General features: G+C 58.0%; 2 protein-coding genes across 13 annotated transcripts in view; both read right to left on the bottom strand.

Annotated features, from left to right (window-relative positions):
• Nucleotides 1–540: 540 nt before the first annotated feature.
• Nucleotides 541–16,107, bottom strand: PDLIM2 (PDZ and LIM domain 2). 4 transcript variants are annotated; one of them, XM_008977222.6, is made up of 10 exons: nucleotides 15,320–16,107; nucleotides 14,150–14,244; nucleotides 13,317–13,468; nucleotides 9,978–10,047; nucleotides 9,706–9,851; nucleotides 9,469–9,547; nucleotides 5,465–5,541; nucleotides 5,101–5,246; nucleotides 3,165–3,282; nucleotides 541–1,107 (listed from the first exon to the last, which is right to left on the bottom strand). In XM_008977222.6, the coding sequence occupies exons 1-10, from the start codon at nucleotides 16,065–16,067 to the stop codon at nucleotides 930–932; spliced, it is 1,809 nt and encodes a 602-aa protein (XP_008975470.4). In that variant the 5' UTR covers nucleotides 16,068–16,107; the 3' UTR covers nucleotides 541–929. The 4 variants fall into 4 exon arrangements, with proteins under 4 accessions (XP_008975470.4, XP_034821713.4, XP_034821714.4 ...); XM_034965822.4 differs by having other exon boundaries at nucleotides 15,623–16,082; XM_034965823.4 differs by having other exon boundaries at nucleotides 15,638–16,082.
• Nucleotides 16,108–19,353: 3,246 nt separating this feature from the next.
• Nucleotides 19,354–26,300, bottom strand: part of SORBS3 (sorbin and SH3 domain containing 3) — a 32,231-nt gene continuing 25,284 nt past the window's right edge. For all 9 annotated transcript variants that reach the window (XM_055116363.2, XM_055116361.2, XM_055116365.2 and 6 more), the window contains 5 exons: nucleotides 25,572–25,697; nucleotides 23,624–23,935; nucleotides 23,024–23,127; nucleotides 22,401–22,507; nucleotides 19,354–20,182 (listed from right to left, as the gene is read on the bottom strand). In XM_055116363.2, coding sequence (XP_054972338.2) covers nucleotides 20,121–20,182; nucleotides 22,401–22,507; nucleotides 23,024–23,127; nucleotides 23,624–23,935; nucleotides 25,572–25,697 — 711 coding nt within the window. In that variant the 3' untranslated portion in view covers nucleotides 19,354–20,120. The remainder of the gene's footprint in view (nucleotides 20,183–22,400; nucleotides 22,508–23,023; nucleotides 23,128–23,623; nucleotides 23,936–25,571; nucleotides 25,698–26,300) is intronic.

The following is a 26,300-nucleotide window of genomic DNA, read 5'->3' as shown; positions in this document are numbered from 1 at the left end:
GGCTCCTCAGGCCTCCCCAGTACCTGGGCCTAAAGCCTGAGCCACCCTGCCCTTTTTCCCCCCTCCAAATCAATCACCAATGAAGCCAGCAGAGTCTCCCAGGAAAGAAGTGGAAGGTGTCGGTAGATCAACCTGGCCCCGGGGGCCCAACCCTTGGTGGGCGGCCGGTCCTCAGGATCAGAGGTTGTCTCACCAGCTTGGCTGGATGGGTCTCCTGGTCTTCCTCCTGTCCCTCCGCTTGGCGCCCTCCACCATCCCCTCCAAAGCTTCCAGTGACAATCTCATTCCCTCCATAGCACAAGCGTCCTCCTGTAAAACGGGCATCTTTACAAAAAGGTTAAGGAATGACATGACTCCCAACCTAAAAGAGGCAAGGCCCTTCCATGGGAAATGTCAGGTGCAGGCAACTGGCAGGGGTGGGATTTGAGGGAGGGAAAAGAAGAAGAAACGTATGTTGCATAAATAAAGACCCTCCACCCAGTGGTGGGAGCAGGTCATACCCAGGGCTGGCGGTAGGAAAAAGAAGGAAGGGACATCTACTTTATTTTGTCCATATTCATATATTTATAGAGCTAGTATGTCAAAAACTTTACACAGTGACCACCATTAGCCCCTGGCCCACCCCTCTCCTTCCCACTTCTGTGTTCGACCCTACTTAGACCCTGGCACACAAAGGTTGATCAAAGGCAGTGGCCACCTCAGACTAGTGCAATGCCAGTCCTGCAGGGGAGAGGCCTGGCAAGGTGAGGGTGAGTCTCCCACAGTCCAAGACAGGTCCCAGACCTTGGCCCACCCAGCGAGGACAAAGGGGCCTCAGGTCTCCAAACTTAGCTCATGTAAGAGCAACTGCCCACCATTGTCCCTGCCATGCCAACTTATATAGGCATGACCCTGGCCCAGCAGTGAGGCAGGCTGAGGGCATGGCGGGCTCAGGCCCGAGAGCTGAGGGTGGCAGGTGTGGAGTAGCGCTGGCGGGCATGCTTCTCACAGTACAGCTCGTCACCCACCCAGAAGTGCCCGCGCATCTTCAGGTTCAGCCCACAGTCGGCACAGGTGTAGCAGCCGGGGTGGCGGTACCGGCCCTCCTGGATGCGCACAGCCTGGTTCCTGCAGGGGAGGGAGAGGCTTTAGCTCAGAGCCACAGCACCAAGCAGGAGGCCACCATGCCCAGGGGGCCTGGTCCCCACTGTAGCATCAGGACCTGGGTGGAGCCCAAAGCCTTCTCAGAGACTAGACTTTTTTTTTTTTTTTTTTGAGATGGAGTTTTGCTCTTGTTGCCCAGGCTGGAATACAATGGTGTGATCTCAGCTCACAGGAACCTCTACCTTCCGGGTTCAAGCGATACTCCTGCACCAGCCTCCTGAGTAGCTGGGATTACAAGCATGTGCCACCACACCTGGCTAAGTTTTTGTATTTTTAGTAGAGACGGGTTTTACCGTGTTAGCCAGGACGGTCTTGCCCTCCCAACCTCAGGTAATCCACCCTCCTTGGCTTCCCAGAGTGCTGGGATTACAGGTGTGAGCTACTGCACCCGGCCCGAGACTTGATTCTTGAAGCTGCACACAGGAATCTCACTTTGACAAACCCCCTAACACACACAAACCGCCACCACCGCTGCCACTGCTGGGACCCCTAATTAAAAATAATAAAAATAAATAAGTCAGCCAGGCACAGTAGCTCACGCCTGTAATCCATGCCTAGGATCCCAGGTGGACAGATCACTTAAGGCCAGGAGTTTGAAACCAAACTGGGCAACATAGCAAGACCCCATCTCTACAAAAAATTTAAAAATTAGCCAGGTATGGTGGCACACGCCTGTAGTCCCAGCTACTCAGGAGGCTGAGATGGGAGGATCACTTGAGCCCAGGAGTTTGGGGCTGCAGTGAGCCATGACGGCACTACTGCGCTCCTGCCTGAGCAACAGAGTGAAACTCTATTAAAAATATTAAAAATTTTTTTTAAAAGTTGTTCCTCTCACATAAAGACTGTAAGTCCATCCCACATTGCCTGGATTTTTAACAGAGCAGTGATTCTCAGTGTGGTCCTGGGTCCCACAGCCAGCAGCATCCGCATCACTGGGGAATTCGTGAGAAATGCACATTCTCAGGCCTGTTGGCCTCCTGGAGAGGAGGCTCTGGGGTGGGGCCCAGCCATCGGCATTTAACAAACCCTCCAAGGGACCCGACACACACACCTTTGAGAACCAGGATGGAAAACATGCTTTTCAACACACATTCCCTATCTCTGCACAGCAGGGGGACTGGATATTCTCCCACTCTGCAGATGAAAACACTAAAACCCAGAGAGGTTAAGGGATTTGCCTAAAGTCAATCACCTGCCCCTCCCAGACTACACACTTCAGAAATTTACCTGAGGGGGGGTTTCAGCAACCTTCCAGAGAATGTGGTTGCATTATAAATGCCACTTAATGAGAAAAATGAGCCCACCTCGGCTGGGCATGGTGGCTCACGCTGTAATCCCAGCACTTTGGGAGGCCGAGGCAGGCGGATCACCTAAGGTCAAGAGTTTGAGACCAGCCTGGCCAACATGGGGAAAACGCGTCTCTACTAAAAATACAAAAATTAGCTGGGAGTGGTGGCGGGCGCCTGTAGCCCCAACAACTCGGGAGGCTGAGACACGAGAATAGCGTGAACCTGGGAGGCAGAGCTTGCAGTGAGCTGAAATTGCACCACTGCACTCCTGCCTGGGCAACAGAATGAGACTCCGTCTCAAAAAAAAAAAAAGGAAAAGAAAAGAAAAGAAAGAAAGAAAAGAAAAGAAAAATAAGAAAAATGAGCCCACATCGGGAAAAATGCAGCCTGCTCCAAAGGGGGAGGAAGGGGAAAGAGCAAGATTTTCCAGGAGGATGTGCTGTACCTCCGGGCAGATCTCCAGAGGCTTTGAAATGATCAAAGAGAAATCAAAAGGGATGGGAAAAGGAGGAGAGGGAGAGGAGATGCAGCCTGAAGCAGCTAGCCTAGGCTCCTAAGAAGCCTGTAACTAATGCCCCCAAAGCTGTGCAACACTGCTTCCCCTAGAGTCCCCGACTGGGTACCCAGTGCTAGCCCCTGATGGGCCCGGCCCTTCCTGAAAGCATCCAGTGCCCTGTCCCCCTCCCCACTCCCCTGTGAAGGCTTAGGTCCCCCACCCCCCTCCACACTCACGCGATGCTGGTACTGCACTTCTCACAAGTGTGGAGCTTGGGAGGGGTGGCCAGGGCCCTGGAGGCGGGCAGGGAGGACTGGGGGCTCAGTGAGCTGGGCAAGAAGGCTGGCGTGCCACCTGGGGGCAGGGCAGACAGACATGTGGTGAGAGCCCACCAACCACAGCATCCTCCCAAAGACGCTCTGAGGAGGTGGTCTTGGAAAGCACCCTTATAAGAGAACCCCTAAAGTCACGCTGACGGTGGCACCAGGTAAGGAGGAAGGTGATCTTGCCAGATCCATGGCTGAGGCTGGGCAAGGGCATGAAGGAGGCAGGTACAAGGCCGAGTTTGCCCATCCAAGGCCACCTGGGGCCATCTGTGCTCAGTGTGTGACGTGTCAGGTGAAGCAGGTGCTCCCTCTCTAATGACCTGGTAATAACAGTGTGATTAGATAATAACTGGAGATGGCAACAGGAGCGCAATGCCTCGGTGTGGCTTTCAAAGTGCTTTTTCATGCATTGTCACATCTGAGCTCTCAAGCCACACGAAGATGAAGCCCAGGGCTACGGGGCAGCTGTCGCCCGTCTGCAGCTAAGGACGCTGAGGCCTCCTTGGCAAAGTCACTGCCCTCTCCCTGTGCTGCCTCCTGGGACCTTCTGAGGCCTCAGGGTCAAAACAGACAAGATTTGCTCCAAACCTTCTCACCCCACCCCCTGTGCCTCTGCAAATGCCCCTTGGAGCTAAACATCAGCGTTAGAACCAGCCACCTGCCAATCTCCAGGTGTGCCCTGTCCATATGGCCTCTTACATTTGCTCCCAAAATGGAAATCTCACCTTCAACCTCACAGTTGTTCCTGGAGGCCAGTTTCCAGCCTGCATCTCCGTACTCCCCACTCCCCTGCTCCCTTTCCATTGCCACCCCAATGGGACTCAACTGAGGTCCAGGAGCCCACACCAGCCACTGGGAAGGAGAGCCTTGGAGACAGCCAGGCGGGCCAGTGCCCAGGGCCAGGGGCACCATTTCCTGGGAAACCAGCTTCTCTCCATTTTAAAATTCAACGTCATAGATGAATTATGAAGCCTCTCTGGTCACTCTCCTACCTGTCCTGTCATCTCCCTCCCCTTCTCCCCACTGTTCTAAAGGGCATTGGTGCTGAGCACCTTAAGGGCAGGGGCTGTGGGAGTAGGAACTCCCACAGCAGCGCTCACTTCCATGGGAGCTGGCCAGGCCCATCTGCCCCAATGAACGGAGCTCCCCAAGGGCAGGAGTGGGGTCATGGCCACCTATCCCCAAACTCTGCACACATCTGGTCCCTCAGATGGGCACAGTCAGTGTCTGTCACATGAATAACGGAACTCTGGCAAGCCTCCGTATGTCTTGCTCGCCTGGCATCGGTATTTAATGGCTTTCCTGGGTTAGGGCACTCCTCAGCCTGATTCCCTTCCCGAGGGCCCTCACTGCAGGGGCTTGGCCTCCACTGGCGCCCTTTCATGCTATCAGGCCCCCATTCTCTCACTCCCACACGCCAAAGCCCTCTGGCCGCCAGCCTCCACCTTCCACAGTGCTTCCTGCCACCCTCTTAATGCTGTTTAAGTCTTGATGTTTTTTCTAAGGCCAAGAGGCCAAGTCAAATCCCTCTTCCTCCAAGAAGCCCTCCCTGGAGGCCCAGCCCCAGGCCCTGCCACCGCGTTTATCACTCGAATGACACTTTCCCATCCCAGCTGGCTACTGCCCACTACTCTGTGGGAGCACGCTGGTGACCCTCCCGGACCCTCCCGGACCGTCAGCTCCTTATGGGCAGGGGCTGGGGCTTCGCGCTCTGCTCGGCTCCGTGCCTAGTCCTGGGGTGAGCACCTCACAGGCACTTAAGAACACTGGTTCACTGACCCATCCAGTCAGGGCCCGGGGTACGGAAGGGAACCTCCTTCCCCTCCCCAGCCCCCCAGACCCTCACCTCTCTCCTCAGCCTCCAGGGCTTCCTGCAAGAGCCGAAAGGAGCTGGACTGTCGGGGGGCCGCCCGTCCCTCGCGATTTTCCTGCAGCATCTTGAAGACTTCCGAGTCCTCGTCCAGGAGGAGGCTTCCCCCTTCCGAGTCCATGCTGCAGGGTGGGAGGCAGCCAGGAATGAGGGTCCCGTGCCGGAGCTTAGGCAAGCAAGGGGGTGGGGGGCAGAAGAGCGTGGGGGAGGGGGAGGAATCTGGGAGGTGGAGGAGCCAACTGGGCTTGGGGGACCCCATCCCTCTCGGGGAAGCCCGTCTCCCTCCTGCCCCTCCCAGCGTTCCAAGACCCCAACCCGACCCTCCGGGGCCTGCTGGTACCTGGGCCTGGAGGAACGAGGGCCCGGGGAAGGCGGCAGCACCAGCACCGCCGAGTCGCCAGCGCGGCCGAGGCCGGCCTGTTGGGAGGAGGCAGCCGGGGAGGAGTCAGGGCCAGAGCCTTGGGCCAACACACCCAGGAGGGCCTAGCCCGGCTGTTCCCAGGCCCGACACCAGGGGGCCCCCGGCCCTCGCCGACCAGCGGACCCCTGCCCCTTCTCTTGGAGCCAAGGTGTCGGGGGCTCCCAGCCCTCGCCGACCAGCGGGCCCCCTGCCCCTTCCCTCGGAGCCAGGGCGCAGAGACTGCCAGGGTGCAGAGACTGCCAGGGTCCAGAGAGGGAGGGAGGCATGCGGGTTCTGCCGGGGACCGGGCAGCAGGAAGGCAGCAGGTGACAGCTAAGCACAGAGTCCTCTGTCATGCACGCTATTATCTGTGTGCAAAGACATTGCACACTGGGGCCTGGCTCCGATCCCACGGAACCAGCAGAGAGGAAGCACACTGCCCTTTTGCACTGAGGAGATGGAAACATAAAGGGATGAAGCAAGGGGTCGAAGTCCCCTGGGAGTCAGGGCCGGCCAGGGCAGAGGCCCTCTTCCCAAGGAGAGCTGGTTCCTCTCCTCAGAGGCGGGAGTCTGGGCTGACCAGCCTGTCCCTACTCTGCTGGGAGGTCTGGGCCTGCCCCGTGGAGCTTTGGGGAGCCGAGCCCTCCCTGGGCCACACTCAGGCAGCAGTGCCTGTCTCCAGGTGTGCCATGTCCATCTGGGGCTCTTAAATTTGCTCCCAACATGGAAATCTCACCTTCAACCTCACAGTTGTTCCTGGAGGCCAATTTCCAGCCTGCATCTCCGTACTCCCCACTCCCCTGCTCCCTTTCCGTTGCCACCCCAGTGGGACTCAACTGAGCTCCCGGAGCCCGCACCAGCCACTGGGAAGGAGAGCCTTGGAGACAGCCAGGTGGGCCGATGCCCAGGGCCAGGGGCACCATTTCCTGGGAAGCCAACTTCTCTCCATTTTAAAATTCAAAGTCATGGATGAATTATGAAGCCAGATGGAAAATTGCACAAATCCCTTAAGCTAAAGCAAAAACTTCTGGATCTTAAGAAAACAGCCCTAGACCCTCACCCCACCAGGCTGCTACCAGCAGTTCGCCTCGCATCCCTCTGCTCTCAGGGTTCTCCAGTAAAACGTTCTATAGGTAAGGAGACTGCAGGTCAGAAGGGCAAAGTAGCTGGTCCAAGCCATCTGAAGCATCAGAGGCAGCGCTGGGACTCCACACCTGGGCTTCAGGGCAACTGCCTGGGGCTGTGCGGTCACCTGAAGGACCTAGAGATAGTTTCCGCAGGAATTCAAGAGCCACATCACATCTCCAGACAGACCACCATGGGCCCTGCCTAGGGCACCAGCCCGGGATCCCTTCATGAGGCAAGTCCTCATTCCCAACCAGAGGGAGAGGGGCTTTTTTCACTTGGCCTCTGCTCACCAAGGTATGTGCCTACCAGCAGGGGGAACCTGTAATTTCCAGAGGCACTATAAGGGCATCCTGAGCCTCCAGCTCTCTGCAGCCTTGGCCATGTCAGGAGGCCACAAGGACACAGCATCCCTGCCTCTGCAGCTCACAGCATTCCTCTCACACACTCCCACCAGACTGCCCAGCCCAGAAAAGGAGACCAGCTCCCCGACTGGGAGAGACAATGTCTTTCTCTCCTTCCTTTCCTCCCAGGCGGTTAGGGGTTAGGGACCCTTGCCTTCACAGATGAGACCTTTTATCTCCAAATCCAGGAAAGCTGCTCCCCCTTCACCTGCCCATCATGGGCTTGTCTGTAGCCAACACCTCTCGAAATGTGTGCTGGGGAACGCAAGGGTGTTCCTGGGGGTGAGGCAGGGCAGGGGGTCGGGGTAGAAATTCAGGAGAAGTTCTGCTGTTCAACAAGTTTAGGATATAAAGAAAAATTAAGTGGGTTTCTTTCTCATGGGACTTCTTAGAGCCTTTAAGACTCTCAAGTATAAGCGATTTTTTTTTAAAGAGATGGGGGTTTCACTATGTTGCCCAAACTGGTCTGGACTCCTGGGCTCAAGCAATCCTCCCGCCCCAGCCTCCGGAGTAGCTGGGGCTCCAGGCACATGTCACAGCACCCAGCTACACAGTGATTCTCAAAAGGCAGCTGTGGGACCCTGAGACTTGTGCACCCGTGGGACCACAGCCTCATTTGTAGACTAGAACGTCAGCTCCATAGGGTCAGAGGTGTCACTCTGTTTTTCCACGATTGCATCCCCAGAGCCCAGATGAGTGTCTGACATGAAGCAGCTGCTCGACAAATATTTGCCGAAGGAATGAGCAGAGTCATCAAGGTCAGAGAAGGGAACTCAGAGCGTCTAGTCTGACCTGAGGCCCAGGGAGAGGAAGGGGGGCTGGTCCAAGTCGTCAGGCAGAGGGGGGACCGACCCAAGTGAGTCTCCCCACACCCAGCTCTGGGCTCATGACCCGCAAGCCCCATGCCCAATTCAGCGGGTGTAGGCTGGAGCCTGGGAAGTTGCATTTCCAACAAGTTCTCAGGTGTTGCCGCTGGTTTGGGAGCCATGCCTCTGTACCTCCCACACCCTTCATTTTCCTGGACTGGGGGCAACACGATGGGGAAGCTCAGGAAGGCTTGCCCTTGAGCACGTGGGTCCTGCTGAGACCACAGCCCACCAGAGGTGTCGCGGAACAGAGCCAGGACTGACACTGACCAGCCCTCTTGAAACAAGCTCATTCCTGGCTTATCTCAGAACAAAGCTTCCCCCTAAAAAATCCCCCAGCCCCAATACATCAGCCGTCGCCTGGACCAGTGTTTCTCCATCTCCCAGCATGTCGGGCCTCCTGCTCATCCTTCCCTAAACCCTCTCACCACCACCTCTAATGTCCAGCAATACTCCTCACACAGCCTTCCTTCCCCGATCCCCTCCCAGAACGCCTCCTGCTTTTGTAATTAATACCACACTGCTTAGTGCCTAATTGCTCCAAAATTGTTTTGCAAGTTTGCCTTATCTCTACAACTACATCTTCAATTCCTTAACAAGGGGACCCATGGAATATATCTGTATGGCCACAATGCCAGGCTGGCCTCTGGGTGGGCACGCAGCGGGTCACTAGGCAGCCGCTGTTCGGAAGGCCCCCAGAAAGATCCTGCTCCTTCCTCCTCCAGAGCCTCCGGGTTCTAGTGCCCTCCCTGGCCACCCTCAAAGGCTCTGCTTTCTGGAATGCAGAATCAACCCAAAGGTAGGGCTCAGCAGCTGGGCCATATCCCCATCACCCCAAAGGCTGGACGTGCCCCCCACGCCGTCCCCAGCAGCTGCGGCCCAGGGCTGTTGGCTGCCTCACTCCCTCACCATCCCCCACCATTGAAGAGGAGAAATACCACCCAGGAAGGGGGTTAGGCTGTCACCAGGGGCCACTGGGACCTGGCTGAAAGAGAGTCCAGGGGAGCTGGCGGGGGTAGGGGGAGGAGGAGACAGAATAAGCCAAGAGCGCTCAAGGCAGAACCGCAGTCCCACTGGGGCATCTCTGGGCTGAGTCAGAGGAGGAAGGGAGGGTGTGGGTGGGAGTCAGGCAGGCCCGGGTCTTGGAATGGAGAGGAATGTGTTCGAGAGATGCAGCCAGAGACGAAAGGGAATCATCCCAACAACAGCAGCGAAACTATTTCAGCCGCAGCCCAAGAGAAACATACTGGGCAGGGAGGAAGTCAGCAGGATGGGAGGGGAGGGGGATGAGGGGAGGGGGATGAGGGGAGGGGTGCAGGAGATGGACGGGCTACTGGGCACTGCTGGGCAGGTCTTAGGCACAGCACAGGTGGCCCACGACCAGAAGCATGGCCTCCCTGGCTCAGGAGCAGAGCATGCCTGTGGCCAGGAGAAGGAGGCCATGGCTGCCCAGGTGGGCCTGGCCGCCTGCAGTCCCGGGGCACTGGCAACCCACAGGAACGGGAGGTGCTTCTGTTCCTCCAGCCTGTCCTCCCCCAGGGAGCCTCACCTGTCGGCTTCCAGGGCGGCCTGAGTAGGACAGGCGGTCAGCAGCGGGGAGGCCCGGGGAACATGCCAGACTCTGGAAGCTGAAAGCGGGAAAGGGACAGTGTGTGCCAGGGCCACCCCCAGCCTGCCCAGGGAGGATGCTGCCCCGGGCTCCCAAGCAGAGCTCCTGAGACTCAGAGGAGCCAGCCTGGAGCTGGCAGCGCAGGCGACCAGGGTACCCACTCACAGGCACGCTCACCTGCGGCTGATGGCCGCCTCTCCAGTGAGGGGGCTGCTGGAGGGTGGTGGTGAGAAGGGGCTGCCGGCCCTTGGGCTGAGGGAGGTTGGGCTGGAGTAGGAGGACCTTAAGGAGGACTGACTCTCAGTGTATGTCCTCACGGAGCCCTGTGGAGAGAGTGGCTGTGTCAGGAAAGGCTGGGCTGCCCTGCCAAGGCCGCCCTGCCCTCGGGCCTCACTTTCATGCACCAGTGATCAGGGTGCTGAGGCTGTCAGGGGAGGGCACCAGCTTACCTGGAAGCGAGTCGCCAGCACTTCCAAGGAGCTGTCCCCATTGGTCTGCCCTGGAGACGCAGCCTGAGACCTGAGGAGGCAACAGAGGGAGGGAATGTCACAGGGGCCCTGCACCCCGCAACCCCCAAAAGAGGCCAAAACTGTTCCCAGATCTAGTTCTCAACACCAGTAAAAGCTACAGAAAATTTGGACATCCAGTTGTCAACTTTTAACTTTGTCAAACTCAAGACAAACAACTATCATCAACGACAACCATGGTTCCTTAAAAGAAAGGACAGTTGGCCAGGCACATTGACCCACGCCTATCATCCCAACGCTTCGGGAAGCCAAGGCAGGAGGATCACTTGAGCCCAAGAGTTCAAGACCAGCCTGGGCAACATAGGAAGACCTCATGACTACTAAAATTTTTTTTTTAAGTAGCTGCGCATGGTGGTGCATGCCGGTAGTCCCAGCTACTTGAGAGGTTGAGGTGGGAGGATCACTTGAGCCCAGGAGATGGAGGTTGTAGTGAGCCGTGATTGCGCCACTGCCTTCCAGCCTGGGCAACACAGCGAGATTCTGTCTCAAAAAAACACCAAGGCCGGGCACGGTGGCTCACGCCTGTAATCCCAGCACTTTGGGAGGCCAAGGAGGGTGAATCTCTTGAAGTCAGGAGTTCCAGACCAGCCTGGTCATCAACAAGGTGAAACCCCATCTCTAATTAAAAAAAAAAAAAAAAAATTTAGCCAGGCCATAGTGACGCATGCCTGTAACACCAGCTACTTGGGAGGCTGAGGCAGGAGAATTGCTTGACCCAGGGAGGCAGAGGTTACAGTGAACCAAAATTGTACCACTGCACTCCAGGCTGGGCAACAGAGTGAGACTCCATCTCAAACAACAGTAACAACAGCAAAACCCACCCCAAAAAAAGAAAGGATAGTTTGGTTCTAAAAAGTAGAACGTACATAACTTCATCAGAAAGTTGAAACATTCAGTTTTATTAGAGAGTCCTCACATTATCCTGCCTTTTTTTTTTTTTTTTTTTTCTATTTTGCCTGGACTTTGTCACTGATATCACTCAGCCTCGGGTTTGTAGATTGATTTGGGGGAAGATTACTGATTTTTTTGTTTTTTGAGATGGAGTCTCACTCTGTCACCCAGGCTGGAGCGCAGTGGTGCAATCTCGGCTCACTGCAACCTCCACCTCCTGGGTTCAAGCAATTCTCCCTGCCTCAGCCCCCCAGGTAGCTGGGATTACAGGTGCCCACTAGCATGCCCGGCTAATTTTTGTATTTTTAGTAGAGATGGGGTTTCGCTGTATTGGCCAGGCTGGTCTTGAACTCCTGACCTCAGGTGATCTCCCCGACTCGGCCTCCCAAAATGCTGAAATTACAGGTGTGAGCCACTGCGCCCGGCCTGATTACTGATTTCATAGAAATAATCCTTTATATTTTAACCCATGGAGAAACTGAAGCCCAGAGAGGGAAAGTGAGCTGCCTCAAGTTCTAGAGCCCATGGTGACTGGGCCAGCTGCGCACCCTGCCCACTGGAGGCCAGGGTGCCTTTGAGCGCATCACTCCTGATCCCTTTCTCAGGGGTCTCCCCAGTTAAACGAAGGGCGAGACCCGCCTGCCTCCTTCCAGACAAGTAGGCCCAGCTCCCCACCAGCGAGAGGGGCACGCCCTCCCAGCTCCCTGGGTACCCTCTTCCAAAGTGGAACCCAGCTGGAGCCCTGAATGGGAGGTAACTGAAGTCTGGGCTGAGGGACAGCCTGCCTCGTCCCATCTTGCCATGCATTCCTGGCCGTGAGGCTGCCTCTAGAGATGTAGGGCAACAGGACCTTCCGCTTCCTGGGAGAGCCATGGGATGAGGGTGAGGAGAGCTCAGTCTCTGGCTCCAGCCTGGAGCCCTGCTTCCTGCCCCAGGGCTTCTGAATACCAGAGAGGTCACCTGGGAGGGTAGGAGGCGGGAGATGGGGGCGGGGGGAGCATCGTGTCAGCAAAAGTAAGGAGACTGGGCCGGGCGCGGCGTAATACCTGTAATCCCAGCACTTTGGGAGGCCGAGGCAAGTGGATCACGAGGTCAGGAGATTGAGACCATCCTGGCCAACGTGGTGAAACCCCATCTCTACTAAAAATACAAAAATTAGCTGGGCGTGGTGGCACGCGCCTGTAGTCCCAGGTACTCAGGAGGCTGAGGCAGGAGACTCTCTTGAACCCGGGAGGCGGAGGTGGCAGTGAGCCGAGATCACGCTACTGCATTCCAGCCTGGCAACAGAGCGAGACTCTGTCTCAAAAAAAAAAAAAAAAAAATTAAGAGACTGGAGTCTGGGCTTGCCTGGTGCAGAACCAGAGGCCTGACTTACAGCCCAGGCCTACCTCCCCCGAGCCCTGGTCGCTCCAGAGAACCCCAGAGGAAGAGACAGTCCGAAGCTCCTGCCCTTCCGCCGCCAGACCCTCAGCCTCCTGTAGCTTTCTGCCCCATTCCCAGATATCATGAGGTGCTCTCTACCCTCCTTCTTGGGGTCCCGCTCCTGCAAACACCCAGGGACCTGAATGACATGAAGGGAGCCGGCTTCTGCCACACCACAGGGCAGGGCAGTTGGAGAAGGAGGGGCTTGGTAGGGCTGAAGAGAGCAGGACAATGTGGGGGTGGCCAGGATGCAAGAGGTGTCTGACTCAGGTTCTAGGCCCGTGCAGAGGGCTCTCCTGGCTCGGGGATCTCCTGGCATTCCCGATCTGTGACTCACTGCAATGCCCCACCCCAGGGAGCCACCTGTTCCCCCTATAGCTTGGCCTCCAGGCCCCACCCTGGCCCCACCTTGGCTTATAGGCTCAAAACCCTAGGAGTAACCCAGGATCGGGCATCTGCCTTCAGTGATGGGGAGGAACAGACAGGCTCTATGAGGAATGAGCCCCCCACGTCCTCACTTCCACCTGGGAACTAAACAAAGGCCATGCCCTGTTGGAAGCAGGAGTCCTGGGGATGCAGCCTCGGGCATACCTTTCCCAGAAGTTTCCCCTCTTCAACCCACTTCATGCCCACACCCTGTGCCCTGCACACTCTTGGGAACCAGTCAAACCCGGGCTTCAAGGTGGCTGGTGCCAGCTCGCCCTGCCCAGCCTGTGACTGCACGCCCAGCCTGGCGCCCACCTTTACCCAACCAGGCATGGGAACACCCCTCAGCCCACCCTGCTGCAGGAAGCAGAGCCCAGGACCTTCTCACCAAGGTGTGGAGAGGGCCCAAGAAGGCCGCTTTAGGGCTGAGCTCTAGCCCATGGGCAGGAGCAAGGGCTGCTCAATGCGTGGGGTGGTGGAGGAGGGGGAATGCCACAGGCTCTGCAGAGCGGGAGGCCCTACCGGTCCAGCTGCAGCCGCAGGGGCGAGGGGCTCTGGCGGATCTTGCTCTGGGCCTCAGCATGCAGCATGCCCTCCGCGCTTTCCCCGTTGATGGCCACGATTATGTCTCCAGGCCGGAGGTCAGCGTCCTTGGCTTTGCCCCGCTCGGCCACCTGTAGGGATGAGGAGCTGGCATGCTCAGACCGTGGCCCAGCTGGAGAAGGGACTTCCCACTCTGCTACCCAAGAAACACAGAGGCTGGCTTGGCCCAGGCCGGCCTGCACCCTCCTGCATGCCCCTCTGCCTGCTCATGACACCCAGCTGATCAGCCGTCCCCTCCAGGAGCGCAGGTGGCAGCCCCCACCCCACACTGGCATTCTAATGGGCCTCCCAAAGAATGTGCAGCGGCAGAATTTCAGGAACTGTGCTTGGAAATACTTTTGGATAGAGAGCCTTGCCCGTGCAAATCGCACCTTGCAGGTGGCTGCCTGCACAGCCCTCCTGTGAACGTTCCCAGCCTGGGCCCAGGTCAAGAGGAGACTGCCAAGAACTCCGGGGCTCTTGTTCTAGTAATCATCCAAAATGGCTGCCTGCAAGTGTGGGGATAGCAACTGGGGAGGCAAGAGCCGGCCCTGTCCTGGTCCCAGCTCCCTTTCACTCCCAAGGTCTGTTCCTGAAGTGGCCACCACATCCCCGTGGCAAAGGGCCACAGCTCCCTTACAGCCAGCATGCCAGGCAGCAGCAGATACCTGGCTCCAGAACAGAAAAAGCAAGCCATCTGTGCAGAGTGGGGTGAACAGGGCCGACCTCGCTTCTGGCAGGACCTTCTCATCTCTTTGAGCCACCATCCTTACCTTAGTCACCATGATGGGTGTGTGGAAATCCCTGCCCCCTGTGATACGGAAGCCCCAGGGCGCTGGCCCGGCCACATCCACCGTCAACGCCATACCTGAGGAAGAGAGGACCAGGAGGTGAAGTCCATGCCCCTAGCCGGCTCTGGGGGCACTGTAAGGCAGCAGGAGAGGAGCCAAAGGGAGAAGGAGAGGGCACCACAGCTCCCGGAGCAGCTACTCAGGGGCTTTGGGGTGGGTAGAGGAAGTGGCTAACTCCCTCCCTCAGCCCGGTTTCACTTCCCCCCACCCTGGGAAGCCATGCTTCTGGGTTCTCCCTTCCTTAGTCTTCAGCCCAGGGAGCGACTCCCAGGAGGGGGCTGCCCAGGCTGCCAGGCAGGGGGCTTGCTGGAGCATGGGGGGCAGAGGCTGGCAAGTGGAGGGGATGCCAGCACCTCCTCAGTCTCCCCTCCTCCACCATCAGGGCTCAGTCCCACTAGCGCTTGCTTCCTGTCCCCAAAACCCACAGCACACGGTACTTCCTCTCCACTCTGGGGGAGGGCTGGTGAGTGGCCTAGGGAGAGCAGGGCTCAGGAAGCAGGAGTGACGGGTCAAGGAACAGGCTGGCACCAGTACAGACTGTGTAAGTCACTGGCCAGGTGAAGGACTGGTGGGGTGAGGCCGAGTCTTCACATGGGCCTCCTAGCTGCCCACCTCGTTCTTGGCAAAGTGGATCACACGGGCAAGACCGGGCTCCCCACCTCCCCCAGGGGCCGGCTGCCAGGGCAAGGAGGCCAGGGTTCATCTGTCAAGCTGGACACACCCACCCCCAGATTCCTGATGCTGCCCGACAGACAGCCGGGGTGACAGGCCTCCCATCCATAGCCCCTCCGCTGGGCAAGGAAGTGCCCTTGCAGACAGACCCCTGTGGGATTTCCTGAGCCTCTAGCTCTGGAGCCAGGAGCCAACCCAGGCAGGAAGCCGCGGTGCCAGGCTGGGCACCACCCTGCCCAGCACCCATCCTGGGGCTGCCCCGGGGACGCAAGTGCTGCGAGAATCTATCAAGAGTACCAGCGGTCTGTCCGCTCCATCCCCGGCTGCCTTCCCCTTGGGCCCAGGACTAGCCTCTGTTCCCAGCACCGCCCCCACCCCAGTCCCCGAGGCCGGCTCGCGGCCGCCCCGAGATTCCCAGACCTTTGAGCCGGTCAGTGGACTCCGCGCTGCGGGCGCCGCGGGGAGGTGCCCAGCCCGATGGCCCGGCTCTACCAGTTCTGGAGCCTCCTTCGCTCCGAGGGCAAAGTACCCTGCGGGCTGGGGGCTGGAGGAGGAGCGCTCCGGCCGGGGAGAGCGCAGCTCGCGGGGGCGCCCCCGCTGATGCGAGGCTCCAGGGAGCTGGGCCGCGGACGAGGCCAGGGTTCCGCGCCGACAGGGGCGCGGAGAGGAGCCCGGCGCCGGGGAGGGCGGGCCGCGCGGAGAGGCGCAGGTGGGCGCGCTCACCTGGCTGCCGCTCACCTGTCCGGCTGGGCGCCCAGGCCCGGGAGGGAGGGAAGGCAAGGAGACGCCACCGCTCCCGCTGCCGTCTACCCGACTCTGGGGAGAGCCCGCCCGGGGCTCCTGGACCTGCCTCCGCCCATGTGATCCCGGGGCCGCCCCTGCCGCCGCCCCTAGCCCGAGAAGCCGCCGCCTCCGCGCGGCGAGCCCAGGCGCTGCCACCTGGCCCGAGCCCGCCGGGGGGATGAGACAGGCTGTCCCCAGGGCCCCCTGCAGGCTGCGACCGTCCAGCCAGTGGTGCCCGCATCCTCCCCGGAGCGCCCGCAAGCCCCCGACTGCCCGGAGCACAGCAGAGCCGGTCCAGGGACTGCCCCGCGCCCCACTTCGCAGACGATCGAGGGGGCAGCCCCATAAAGCTCTCCCACGCGGGCCGCGCTCTCCCGCCCCGCATCCCCAGGTCCTGGGCAGGGTGGGCTGCCTGGGTGTGTCTGCGGTCCGCCTGGCTCCTCCACCCACTCCAGGCTGGGAGGCTGGCGCAGATGCGGCCTTGACACCCACAAATCCCAAACCAAGGCCACCCTCCTCCCCGCCAACTCCCTTCCTGAACGCTGGCTTCTCGGCAGCGCAGAACTTCTCTGCCTGGAATGCCCGCAAAGGGGGACCCGCAGGGGCCCTAGGAGATGGAGAGAGCCTCCTGGCTAGGGGTTCACTGGGCACCCCCACCCCTGGGCTGGTACCTTCCCGTTCCCGTGGGCCCTCACCTCATCCTCTCTGCAGGTCTTCACCCCCCTTCCTGCCCCCTCCCTTGTCCTCTTTCAAGCACCTGAAGCCCAGGCTATAAGGATGAGGACAGGGCAGCCAAGGAGGGGACCCCGGTGCCAGCTCAGGGAGGAGAAGCCGTACCTGGCAACCCTCTCTCCAGGGACCTCAAGGCCATAGAGCCGCCTCTCATTGGGTCTCCACTTGGCCTCTGGCTGCCAGGCTGCTGTGTTTTCAGGGGATCACACCTGTGGGCGCAGCTGTGCCTCGCCTGCCTCAGGTGTGACTCATTCCCTCCACGCTCACTCTGTGAAGAGTGCCCTCCCCACGCCCCTCACCTGTCTGTGCCCGCGTCTCAGCCTCCTTGCGTTCACACTCTGGCCCCCCTCCTCCCACAGACTGTCCTGGGTGTGTGTAAACTCCTCTCCCACTGGCTGGTCTCCGGCCTCCCGGCATGACCACCTGGCCTGATGCACCTGCTCTGCCTCCCTGACTAGACTGGAAGCCCCTTGAGGGGAGAGGCAACTACAGGCAGGGTGAGCACAGCCCCGGGGGCACACAGACCTAGCCCCAAGTGCACAGCTGCGTCTCACCGGCTGTGTGACCTTCAGCAACCTCCTCGGCTCCTCCGGGCCTCAGTTTCCCCATGTGGAAAATGGGGATAATGTGCTGCTTACCGTCTTGTTGTAAAAATTGCTTGGCCACAGGCAAAAGCCAAGGATGGCACAGAGGTGTCAAACAGAGTCCCTGCCTCAAATGGGGTGGGGACTTCTGGGAAGGGACCCAAAGGAAGGGAAGTTCATCCATTCAATTCTTCCACACAATCATTCCAATAACATTCATTCAGTGAATACTGAGTGCCAGGCACCGTGCTTGCCTCTGGGAATGGAGAGTGAATCAAACACAAGCCCATCATTTCCTCAGAGAGCCCCTCCTGCATGCCTTGGACAGACTCTACAAATAGCCCCAGGTTCATCTGGCAGGGCTTTCTGATGGGTGGGTTGTGAATTTACAAAACCCACCACAGAGACAAGTCAGCGAACCCAGGCAGGGCACGCCTCTGTGGCATAGAAGGGGACATGTCCTGCTCATAGCCTCTCTGTGGCCCTAGGTAAGCCACGTCACTGCCCTCCCCTCTCTCATGGGTGAGCCATCTCCAGCAGCCTCTGATCCTCCCTTCACCTCCCCAATCAGGCCAGGTCGAGGCACAGAAGCATCTTTCAGGCAGGACCGTGGTGCAGGCAGCCCAGGGTTGGAGGGTTTGTTAGCTGCGGGAAGTGCCAGCGCTCCATCAAAGAGAGGGCATGGAGTTGATCTCTGTCCCAGGGAGAGGAGGCCTCAGCCCTGATATGTTTTATGAGGGAATCAGGGAGTTCATGAAAAAAGAGCTGGGATGGGGGAATGGCAACCAGGCCAGTGGGTTCTGAGGAATGGTTGTTTCCAGGCCAGGATGGGCTGGACCTGCCCATTTAGAACCAAACCAGGGTGAGGATGGAGGTGGATGGAGGACTCGTTCTTCCAGCTGCTGTTGAACCCCTGCTGGGTCAGGCCGCACCCAGGTTCAAGAAACCAGCCAGGGCTAGGCCACTGCCCTGTCAACCACGAGCCCCTCCCCTCTGTCCTGACAGAACTGGGCACCACCACCTTTCACTCCAGCCACCACCTCTTCACACCTGTCTCAGGTGACAGGCCTAGAAGACAGGATTCCCAGGAAGAACATAAAAGCGGCCCAACCTGGGCCGCCCTAGAGAAGTCCCTGACCTCACACATGACCTTCCTTCTCCAAGGGCCTGGACGAGGGCCCTGGACGAGGGCTGCCTGGGCATTTGGTAGATTTAAGGAAGTGAGGTGGACCTGACTTCAGCATTTAATAATGATGTGAGCTAGACAACTTTATTTCTCAGAGGCTGGGTCTCTCCCCCTGTAAAATGGAATCATGACCTGCCATCGTGAGGCTCATGTTAGGTAACACACGGAGAGGCCCTGGTGCCCTGCTCACCTCTCAGCAGCAGCCGAGAAACGGAGCTTCCTTTCTTGGCAGAGTGGCCATGCCTGGACTGTGCCACCACTGCCACCCCACAGGGACCTGCAAGCTCCAGGACTATAAAACCTTGTTCAAGGTTGGGCGCGGTGGCTCACGCTTGTTATCCCAGCACTTTGGGAGGCCGAGGTGGGTGGATCACCTGAGGTCAGGAGTTCGAGACCAGCCTGGCCAACATGTGAAACCCCATCTCTACTAAAAATACAAAAATTAGCTGGGCATGGTGCCGCAACCCTGTAATCCCAGCTACTCAGGAGGCTGAGGTGGGAAAATTGCTTGAAGCCGGGAGGCAGAGACTGCAGTGAGCCGAGATCGGGCCACTGAGCTCCAGCCTGGGCGAAAGAATGAGACCCCATCTCACACAGAAAAAAAACAACAAAAAACAAACAAACAAACAAAACACCCTTGTTCAAGAGGAGTTTTGGCTGGCTGTGCCTGACCACTCCCAGCTTCCCGCAAAGGATTGCTCAAAAGCCTGAGCCCAAAGAGGAGAATAAACACACACACACACACACACACACACACACACAAGGGCTTCGGTGTGGAAACAGAGCACACAGAAGGAAAACAGCAGAATAGTTAGAAATGTCATCTAGCCCAGCAACCCCATGGTGGCAGCTCCAGAATCAAAACAGTCTGCAAACAAGGCCACATTCAGTCCCCCATCTCTGGTGTCTCCCTGCTACCAGGGCCTGGCACTGTTCATTCTCCCAGCACTTCTTGCCACACAGCTGCCCAATTGTGGGGGCTGCCGCAACCTGCCTGACACCCAAGGGCAGAGATCTTTGGAGGTAATAATGGTGTTTTTCCATCCTCCTCCTCTTACACACACACCTGTCCCACCTGTCTCCCAGCACAGCCCTCCACAGAAGGAATTCCCATCTCCTAGACAGGAGGAGGCATCCCCTACCCCAAGGAAAAGGCCGCAGAGACAAGGTCCCTTGTGTCCAGGTTTATTTTACATTCTCTTCCAGAGGGGATGTGGGGCTGGGGGAGAGCCAGCAGGCAGGCGGGCAGCACACAGCAGTCTCCCTGGGGAATATTTGAGCCAGGCTAGTGGTGCCTGGTCCCACAGTGCGGGGTGATATGCCAGGGCCAGGGCCAGGACTTGGCAGCCCCTGGGAAGAGGAGGCCTTGGGGCCAGAGCTCTTGCCAGGCCTAGATCGCTAAGAAGGTGCTGCGTCTGTCCCCCGCCTTGCTCTGCCCCCCCACACCCAGCTGGAGGCCAGAAGGCAAAGAGGGCAGCCAGCAAGCTGGGGTGGTGGGAGGAACCCCAGCAGGCAGGGGCGGCCTTTGGTCTCTACGAGGCTAGGAAGCTGGTTCTGTTTAGAGGAACCCCGTGGGGGCAAAGCGGAGAGCTGGTCCCTGTTAGAGGAAACGCTGGAGCAGGATGGGGGTGGGGGACTTGGGGTCTGGTCTCAATAAGGCCTGGAAATGGTCTCCGCTTCAAAGCAGACCTCTGTATTTGGGGAGTGGGGTGGGGAGGAAATGAAAGGGCTGTGGGAGGAATGCCTGTGAGTCGTGGGTGGGAATCAGTCCAGGGGGCTTCGAGGGGGGTCCGAGGGAAAGGCTGCGGGGGTCGTCTGCAGATGCTGGGAGCTCAGGTCCTGGGGAAGGAGGAGGTGGGCGGGGGTCCTCTCCCTCCCACGAGTGCCACCGCTCCCCACCCCATCCTGGCTGGCTCCAAGTTGCCATGGAGACCACTCACACCGGGGCAACGTAATTTCCAGGGAACGTTCCGAATTTCCGGGTCCTCCGGGAGACACCTGAAAGAGGAAAGGCAGGAAGAGCTTTCCCCACTCCCTTCTTTAACAGGGATGCAGGGGTGAGGGCCTGCCCCCTGCCGACAGTGCCCAGAACTGTAGGGGAGTTCTGTAGGGGAGCCCAGGGAGGGAATTGGATTTGCTCTCCTCCTTCCTGCCCCCTAGCGGCAGAAGCTTAGATGGGCAAAGCTACACTTCCCACACTCAACCACCAAAGAATCTGAGCAATCAACAAATGTGCATCACACTGTACACAGCACAGAGTCACTCCCCCCCTCCTCCGCAAAGTGGGGACACAGGAGGAAGAATCACAGAACTGAAATCGGGAGAAACGTCCCTGGTCTAATAGGGCACCCTCACTTAGAGATTGGTGGGAAGGCCTATGGGAAGGCTGAATGCATTGCCCGAGAGCACCCCGATGCTTAGGAGTAAGCTTGGGACTCTGATCCAGGCCTCTCAGCCCCACAGAAACTCGTGTCTTGAAGAGGAGGAGGGGGAACCCCAGCGGGCAAAGCATCTGGGGGGCCTGGCACCCGATGCTTCCCCAAAGCCAGCACTTCTGTTGGCTGCTTTCCTTCGTGCCCTGAAGAGAACGACGCCCTGGAGGAAACTGGCACCAGCCCAGGGTCACTGATGGAGTCATTGGGGACCCAGGCCAGGGTTGCCGACCTTCAGAGCCCTGCCCCTTTTCCCTGCACACCCCTGCCTCTGGAGCAGCCCCTGGGGAGAGCGCCTGGTGGAAAGGACCAGGGCTCACACCTGTGTATCCCCACACCCCCCAGCTGGTTCCTCCAGCCTGGGAGGAAGAGGGAATGGAGAAATATAGAAATACAGAAATGTAATAAATATTATTATATTCCTATATATAGAAAAATAGGAATATAAACTGAAATGAACGTCACTCCTGACCTTGGGTGAATGGATGATCCTGGGCCTCCCCTTCCAGGCTGGCACCCTGACTTCCTTGGGGGCAGCCCGTGCTCGTCCCACCCCCACCCTCGTCCTCTGCCCCGAGTACCTCCCTTTCCTCTTGGCCTCCCCAAATCCTTCCCCTGCCCTTCCAGGCCCAGCTCCCTCATTTCCTCCAGGAAGCCTTCCCTGACCTGCACTAACTAAAATGGTCACCACTCGCCACCCGTGGCTGTTGGGCACTTGAGATGTGCCTGTGCAACTGAGGAAGTGGATTTTTAATTTATTTCATTTGAGCTACATTTCAACAGCTGAATGCAGCCGGTGGCTGCCATACCGGAAAGGGTACAGGTCTCGCCCATTCCTCTCAAAGCGCTTGTGGCTCCTAATACAAAAGTGGTACTTTTTCTTCTTGTCTGCATAGGTTTGCAAAACTTTATCAGTAGTTGTAAAAAAATTCCAAAGCAAAAGTGTATCCAGTAAATTTGAATGCATCTCCAAGCACCGCCTCCCTCCCTCCCCCACTAGAAGGTAGGGGCCATTCACAGGCTAGTGCTTAATGGTCCTGGGTGGGTCAGTACAGCTGGCTGGCAGCGTACTGGGATCAGATCAGGAAGGGTGGGCTGCCAGGTCAAGGGGCTGCCCAAGCAGCCCCCCAACTCCTCAGGCTTCAAAGCCTGCTTGGGGCAGGGCAGGGGGCTTCTGGCCACTCTCTTCTCTCTGGGGACGGCCCATCCTTTGAAGATGGGACCTGCACAGGGCCCGCCCACTCTGGGGAAAGAGGCCATGTGAAGCCTGGTGGGTTGGTCACCTTGATTCAGGCTGAGGCCAACCTGAGGCTTCCTGCATTTGTCCTTGGTCAGAGCTGCCCTTGGGCCAGCCCTGAGGGGCTGGGACCTTTCTCTGTTCCCTCTTCCTCCCAGGCTGGAGGAGCCAGCTAGGTCAAGTGTGAGCCCTGGTCCTTTCCACCAGGAGCTCTCCCCCAGGGCTGCTCGAGGCAGGGGCGTGCAGGAGGAAGAGGCAGAGCTCTGGAGGTTGGGAACCCTGGCCTGGGTCCCCACTGACTCCATCAGTGACCCTGGACTGGTGCCAGTTTCCTCCTGGGCCTTGGCCTCTTCATGAAGGAAGGCAGCCAACAGAAGTGCTGGCTTTGGGGAAGCATCGGGTGCCAGGCCCCCCCAGTAGCCCGGCCGGAAGCTGAGTCGGGGGGTGGTCGGCCATGAATCTTTGCTGAAGCAGCACTGGCAGGCAGCAGCACCCCACCCACATCCCCTGGGGCCCTGAGATGCCCCCTCCCGGCCTGCCCACATACCCACAAACCAGCCATCGTCACACTGCTGCATGACGTCCACCCTGTCCCCCTCGCGCAGCTCCAGCTCGTCTTCGTTCTGGGGCCTGTACTGGTACATCGCCCGGTACCTGCGAGAAGCGTATCATGGCAACCAGAGAATGGGCCCAGAGGCTCTAACCCAAGTGTTGCCGCTTCCTGTGAATGCCCCAGAGTCCCTTCATGCTCTCACTAGCCCCTGATCCAGCTCCTCAGAGCAACTCTGCCTGTGCTCACTGTAGTCTTTCCCAGGCCTGCCTCCTGCCCTCTGGGCCCTAAGCACTGAACCCTCGCCTCCTCTGAGCACCTGGTGCCTTCCTGTCCATTCCACCAGTTCCACACTTCAATTATACATGCACCGACCTCAGGGCTAGAAACCCAATGAGGAGACCAAGGCCACAAGGCCACATAGCTGCCAGGAGGGATTGGGAACATCACAGACCAGCGCCTCCTCCCTGCCCCAAATCACCATAAGCTCTTCGAGGACATGGGCTACCTGGTAGAAGTTTCCCAAATCCACAGGTGGGGACTTGGGGGAGGGTGGAATATGGGGCATTGCCTGCCAGTGACCCCCCACGTCTGATCAAGAGCCCTCAGATGGTACTCACGGGGTCCAGTGTATCTGAGAGGTGTTAGGACAGGAGGTCCCCAGGTCCAGGGGATGGCTGGGACCTCGAGAGTGGGACAGAGCTGGACCAGGGGTGCCAAGATTCTGGGAGTTGACAGGAAGAAAGGGATGTCAGAGGGAGGAAGACGATGGGTACATGTAAGCCTGAGGGAGGAGGCCCAAAATGGGCGTTCCCAGTCCACCTGCCAGCACGCCTTACAAACGGCTTCATCTTAGCCTCCAAACCCCCAGGGCATAGGGACACCTGCTGTGACTATTTCATTTCACAGGGGCCAGAAAACTGAGGCCCAAGTAAGGTCAGTGCCTGGGTTTCTGGACGCCAGCATGGATGAACCAAGAACACCCAGGGTCAGGAGCCTGGGCCGGCTTTGGGATTCCATCTAGAGCTCCCTGGGCTAGAGCTCAGTAGGTTGAGGTCCCCCAGGCCAGGGTGGGGCTGCCATACTAGTTTCTGCCCTGTCACCCCACTCCTCTGTCCCAGGGCTGTCTGGGAAGGAGTCCCAAGTGTGGACAAGTCACGGGGGTGGGGGATGAGGGGTGAGGAGGAGGTCAACTCTCTGGTGGAGGCAGGCTACCTCACCTGGGTCTGGGGTCTAGGCTCCTGGGTGGGGAAGGAGAAGCCAGTGCGACGGGGGGAGGTCTGTCCCCCCAAGTCGGTGGGGTCAGCTGGGCTGCGCAGGGCTGAGGGGGAGCTGGGGTGACGGGCTGAGCGGGCGGCAGCGGTCAGGCGGGGAGACGTGGGGAGCTGGGGGCCGTCGTCACAGAGCCGGAGCCGGGGTTCACGAGACACCTGCACGTAGCTGGCAGGGAATATGCCTTGGCGCCCCGTGCCCGTGATGCGTCCCTCGTACCAGTTCTCGTTCACCTTGCGGATCAGGCAGATGTGCTCTCCCTGAGAGGGGAAAAGTCAGTGTCTGTGGGGCCTTCCTGGTGCCATGGACCCACGGGTGCCTTATCTGGGCTGTCTCATTCAACCCTAACACCTTGGACACACGAGGGGTCGGAATCACAGGGGGCCAGCAGTTTACCCGAGTCACACGGTAAGAGCAGGAGCCAGGAGCCAAGCCCAGGCTGCCCAGGCAAGGCTGAGGCTGAGACTGGGTCCTGCCTCTTGGGAAGCTCAACAGGTTTGCATCCCCCTTCGGCGTTCATAGCAAGGTCCCTCCCCAGAGCTCCGATCACAGGTGAGCCCGTGGCTAATAATACAGATCCAAACCCAGCTCCACCAGGCCAAGCTGTGTGGCCTCAGGCAGCCTGCTCTGTCTCTCTGAGCCTTGTTTTCTCCTATGTTAAGTGAAAATAACCATACTGTCACTATGAGGTGTGAACAAGATCAACAGTCCACTCCTTAGACACACTGGACAGGTGCTACCACTACTGCCCTGCCTGGGTCCTGTTCCTGCCTCACGCTGGGGGACCTTGTCATGAGCGTGTCAAAAACACACTCCCCAGGACAGGCAGGGAGTCCTGAAGGCCACAGGCTGGCTGACATTAGGTAGAACCACCCCCTGGGAGGGTGGCCTCCAGCCCTTGCCTTCCCCTGTCCTCTCCTGCCCCCATCTGTCTCCATCCAGCCACCTTCTTCCCCCTCTGTCCCTGGGGCCAGCTCTTCTGGGAGGCATTCACTATGGTCCGTCTTTCGCTTATTTTGGGAGCATGACCACTGCTCCCAAAATCAACCAAAGGCAGACCACTTCCCTGCTTTCTAGAACAGCATTTTTCAAACTTGTTTCACCACAATCTACAGTTAAAAATGTTTTAATAACAGCCCAGAATACATATATATGTGCGTACACAGAACTGCCTACGGTATGATAAAGTGCTTTCTGCTCGCAACGCATGCTAACATTTCTGTCTATACCTTTAAAAATGCTGAGTATGATCCCCTGCAACCTGCAGTTGAAAAAATATATATGTAACTCTAGAAGTTTATGATGATCTTTTAAAAATGGACCAAAATTACTTGGGAGGCTGGGGCAGGGACGGGGGACCGCTTGAGCCCAGGAGTTCAAGGTCAGCCCGGGCAACATAGTCAGATGCTGTCTCAAAAAAAAGCAAAAAAAAACCACTACACTAAAGGAAGCATAATGAAAGAGACTGGGGAAAACTTTGAAATCCTGGGTGAAGCTAGGTACATCGGACTCTTTTTTAAAGAAGTGTTTTTAGGCCAGGCGCGGTGGCTCACGCCTGTAATCCCAACACTTTAGGAGGCTGAGGCGGGTGGATTATGAGGTCAAGAGACTGAGACCATCCTGGCCAACATCGTGAAACCCCGTCTCTACTAAAAATACAAAAATTAGCTGGGTGTTGTGGCGCGTGCCTGTAGTCCCAGCTACTCGGGAAGCTGAGGCGGGAGAATTGCTTGAACCCGGGAGGTGGAGGTTGCAGTGAGCCGAGATGGCACCACTGCGCTACAGCCTGGCGATAGAGTGAGACTCTGTCTCAAAAAAAAAAAGTGTTTTTAGTGCACATATTTACCTACATCTTCACCTGCCCCCACCCACCCCTCCGTCTCCGGCCTGGCCCACCTTGCGGAAGGACAGCTCCACCTCCAGGTCCCCCTTGAAGGTGTACTGGGCCACAGCCTCTCCATACTCCAGCACCTGGTAGGTCGGGGGTTTGATGGGCTTAGGGATCTCATCTGCGGGCAGCACCTGCATGAAGAAAGGTCATGAGAAAGATTTGGCCTGGGCATCAACATAGCACAGGCTGGGGGTTCCTGTGAGACAGCAAAGAGAAGGTGGGCCCGCCCCTAGGCAGAGAAAAGATATAAACACCAGACACAAGCCCTGGGGGCAGCCACGGGTGGGCACAGCCAAAGGGAGCTGGAGGATGGGGAGGAGTCTGGGAAGGCTCCCTGGAAGAAGAATTTTCCATAGGGATATATGGAGTGGGCATTACTGAAGTGAAGAACTCCAAGAGAAAAGATGGAAGCCAGTCCAATTAGAGAGTTTAAGTTGGACCACAGAAGAAAATGAGGCGTTCCAAGCAGCAAGGGGAACTTGGGGAACTGTTCCAAAACTGAGCATTCACCCTTTTCTCACTGCTGAGAACCGGGTGTCCCTGGGTTCCAGCGTCTCGGTTCCTCCTCCCCATCTACCCCAGCCGGAGCCCAGAATCCTCACGTTCTCTTTGCTTCACTCTGCCCATAAAAATCAAGCAGCCAATAAACCATTTCACACAAAGATAGAAACGACTGGCGGAGTGAAATACTGTATATACTTTGTGAAATTTCAGGACCAAGTGGATCATCGTGT

The sequence above is a fragment of the Pan paniscus genome, chromosome 7 (assembly GCF_029289425.2).
Source record: "Pan paniscus chromosome 7, NHGRI_mPanPan1-v2.0_pri, whole genome shotgun sequence".
Taxonomy (NCBI): Eukaryota; Metazoa; Chordata; class Mammalia; order Primates; family Hominidae; genus Pan; species Pan paniscus.
Note: the sequence above shows the minus strand (reverse complement) of the source record. Positions and strands in the feature narration are given on the sequence as shown.

Bases quoted from the DNA above. Each gene is read 5' to 3' on its own strand.
- PDLIM2 (XM_008977222.6), bottom strand. From the start codon at position 16,067: ATGCGGGGCGGGAGAGCGCGGCCCGCGTGGGAGAGCTTTATGGGGCTG. The intron at 10,048-13,316 runs GTAGGGCCTCCC...TTGCCTCCTCAG, and splicing joins CTGCGGCTGCAGCTGGACCG to GTCTCAGGCTGCGTCTCCAG. The intron at 9,548-9,705 runs GTGAGCGTGCCT...TCCCGCTTTCAG, and splicing joins GAGGCGGCCATCAGCCGCAG to CTTCCAGAGTCTGGCATGTT.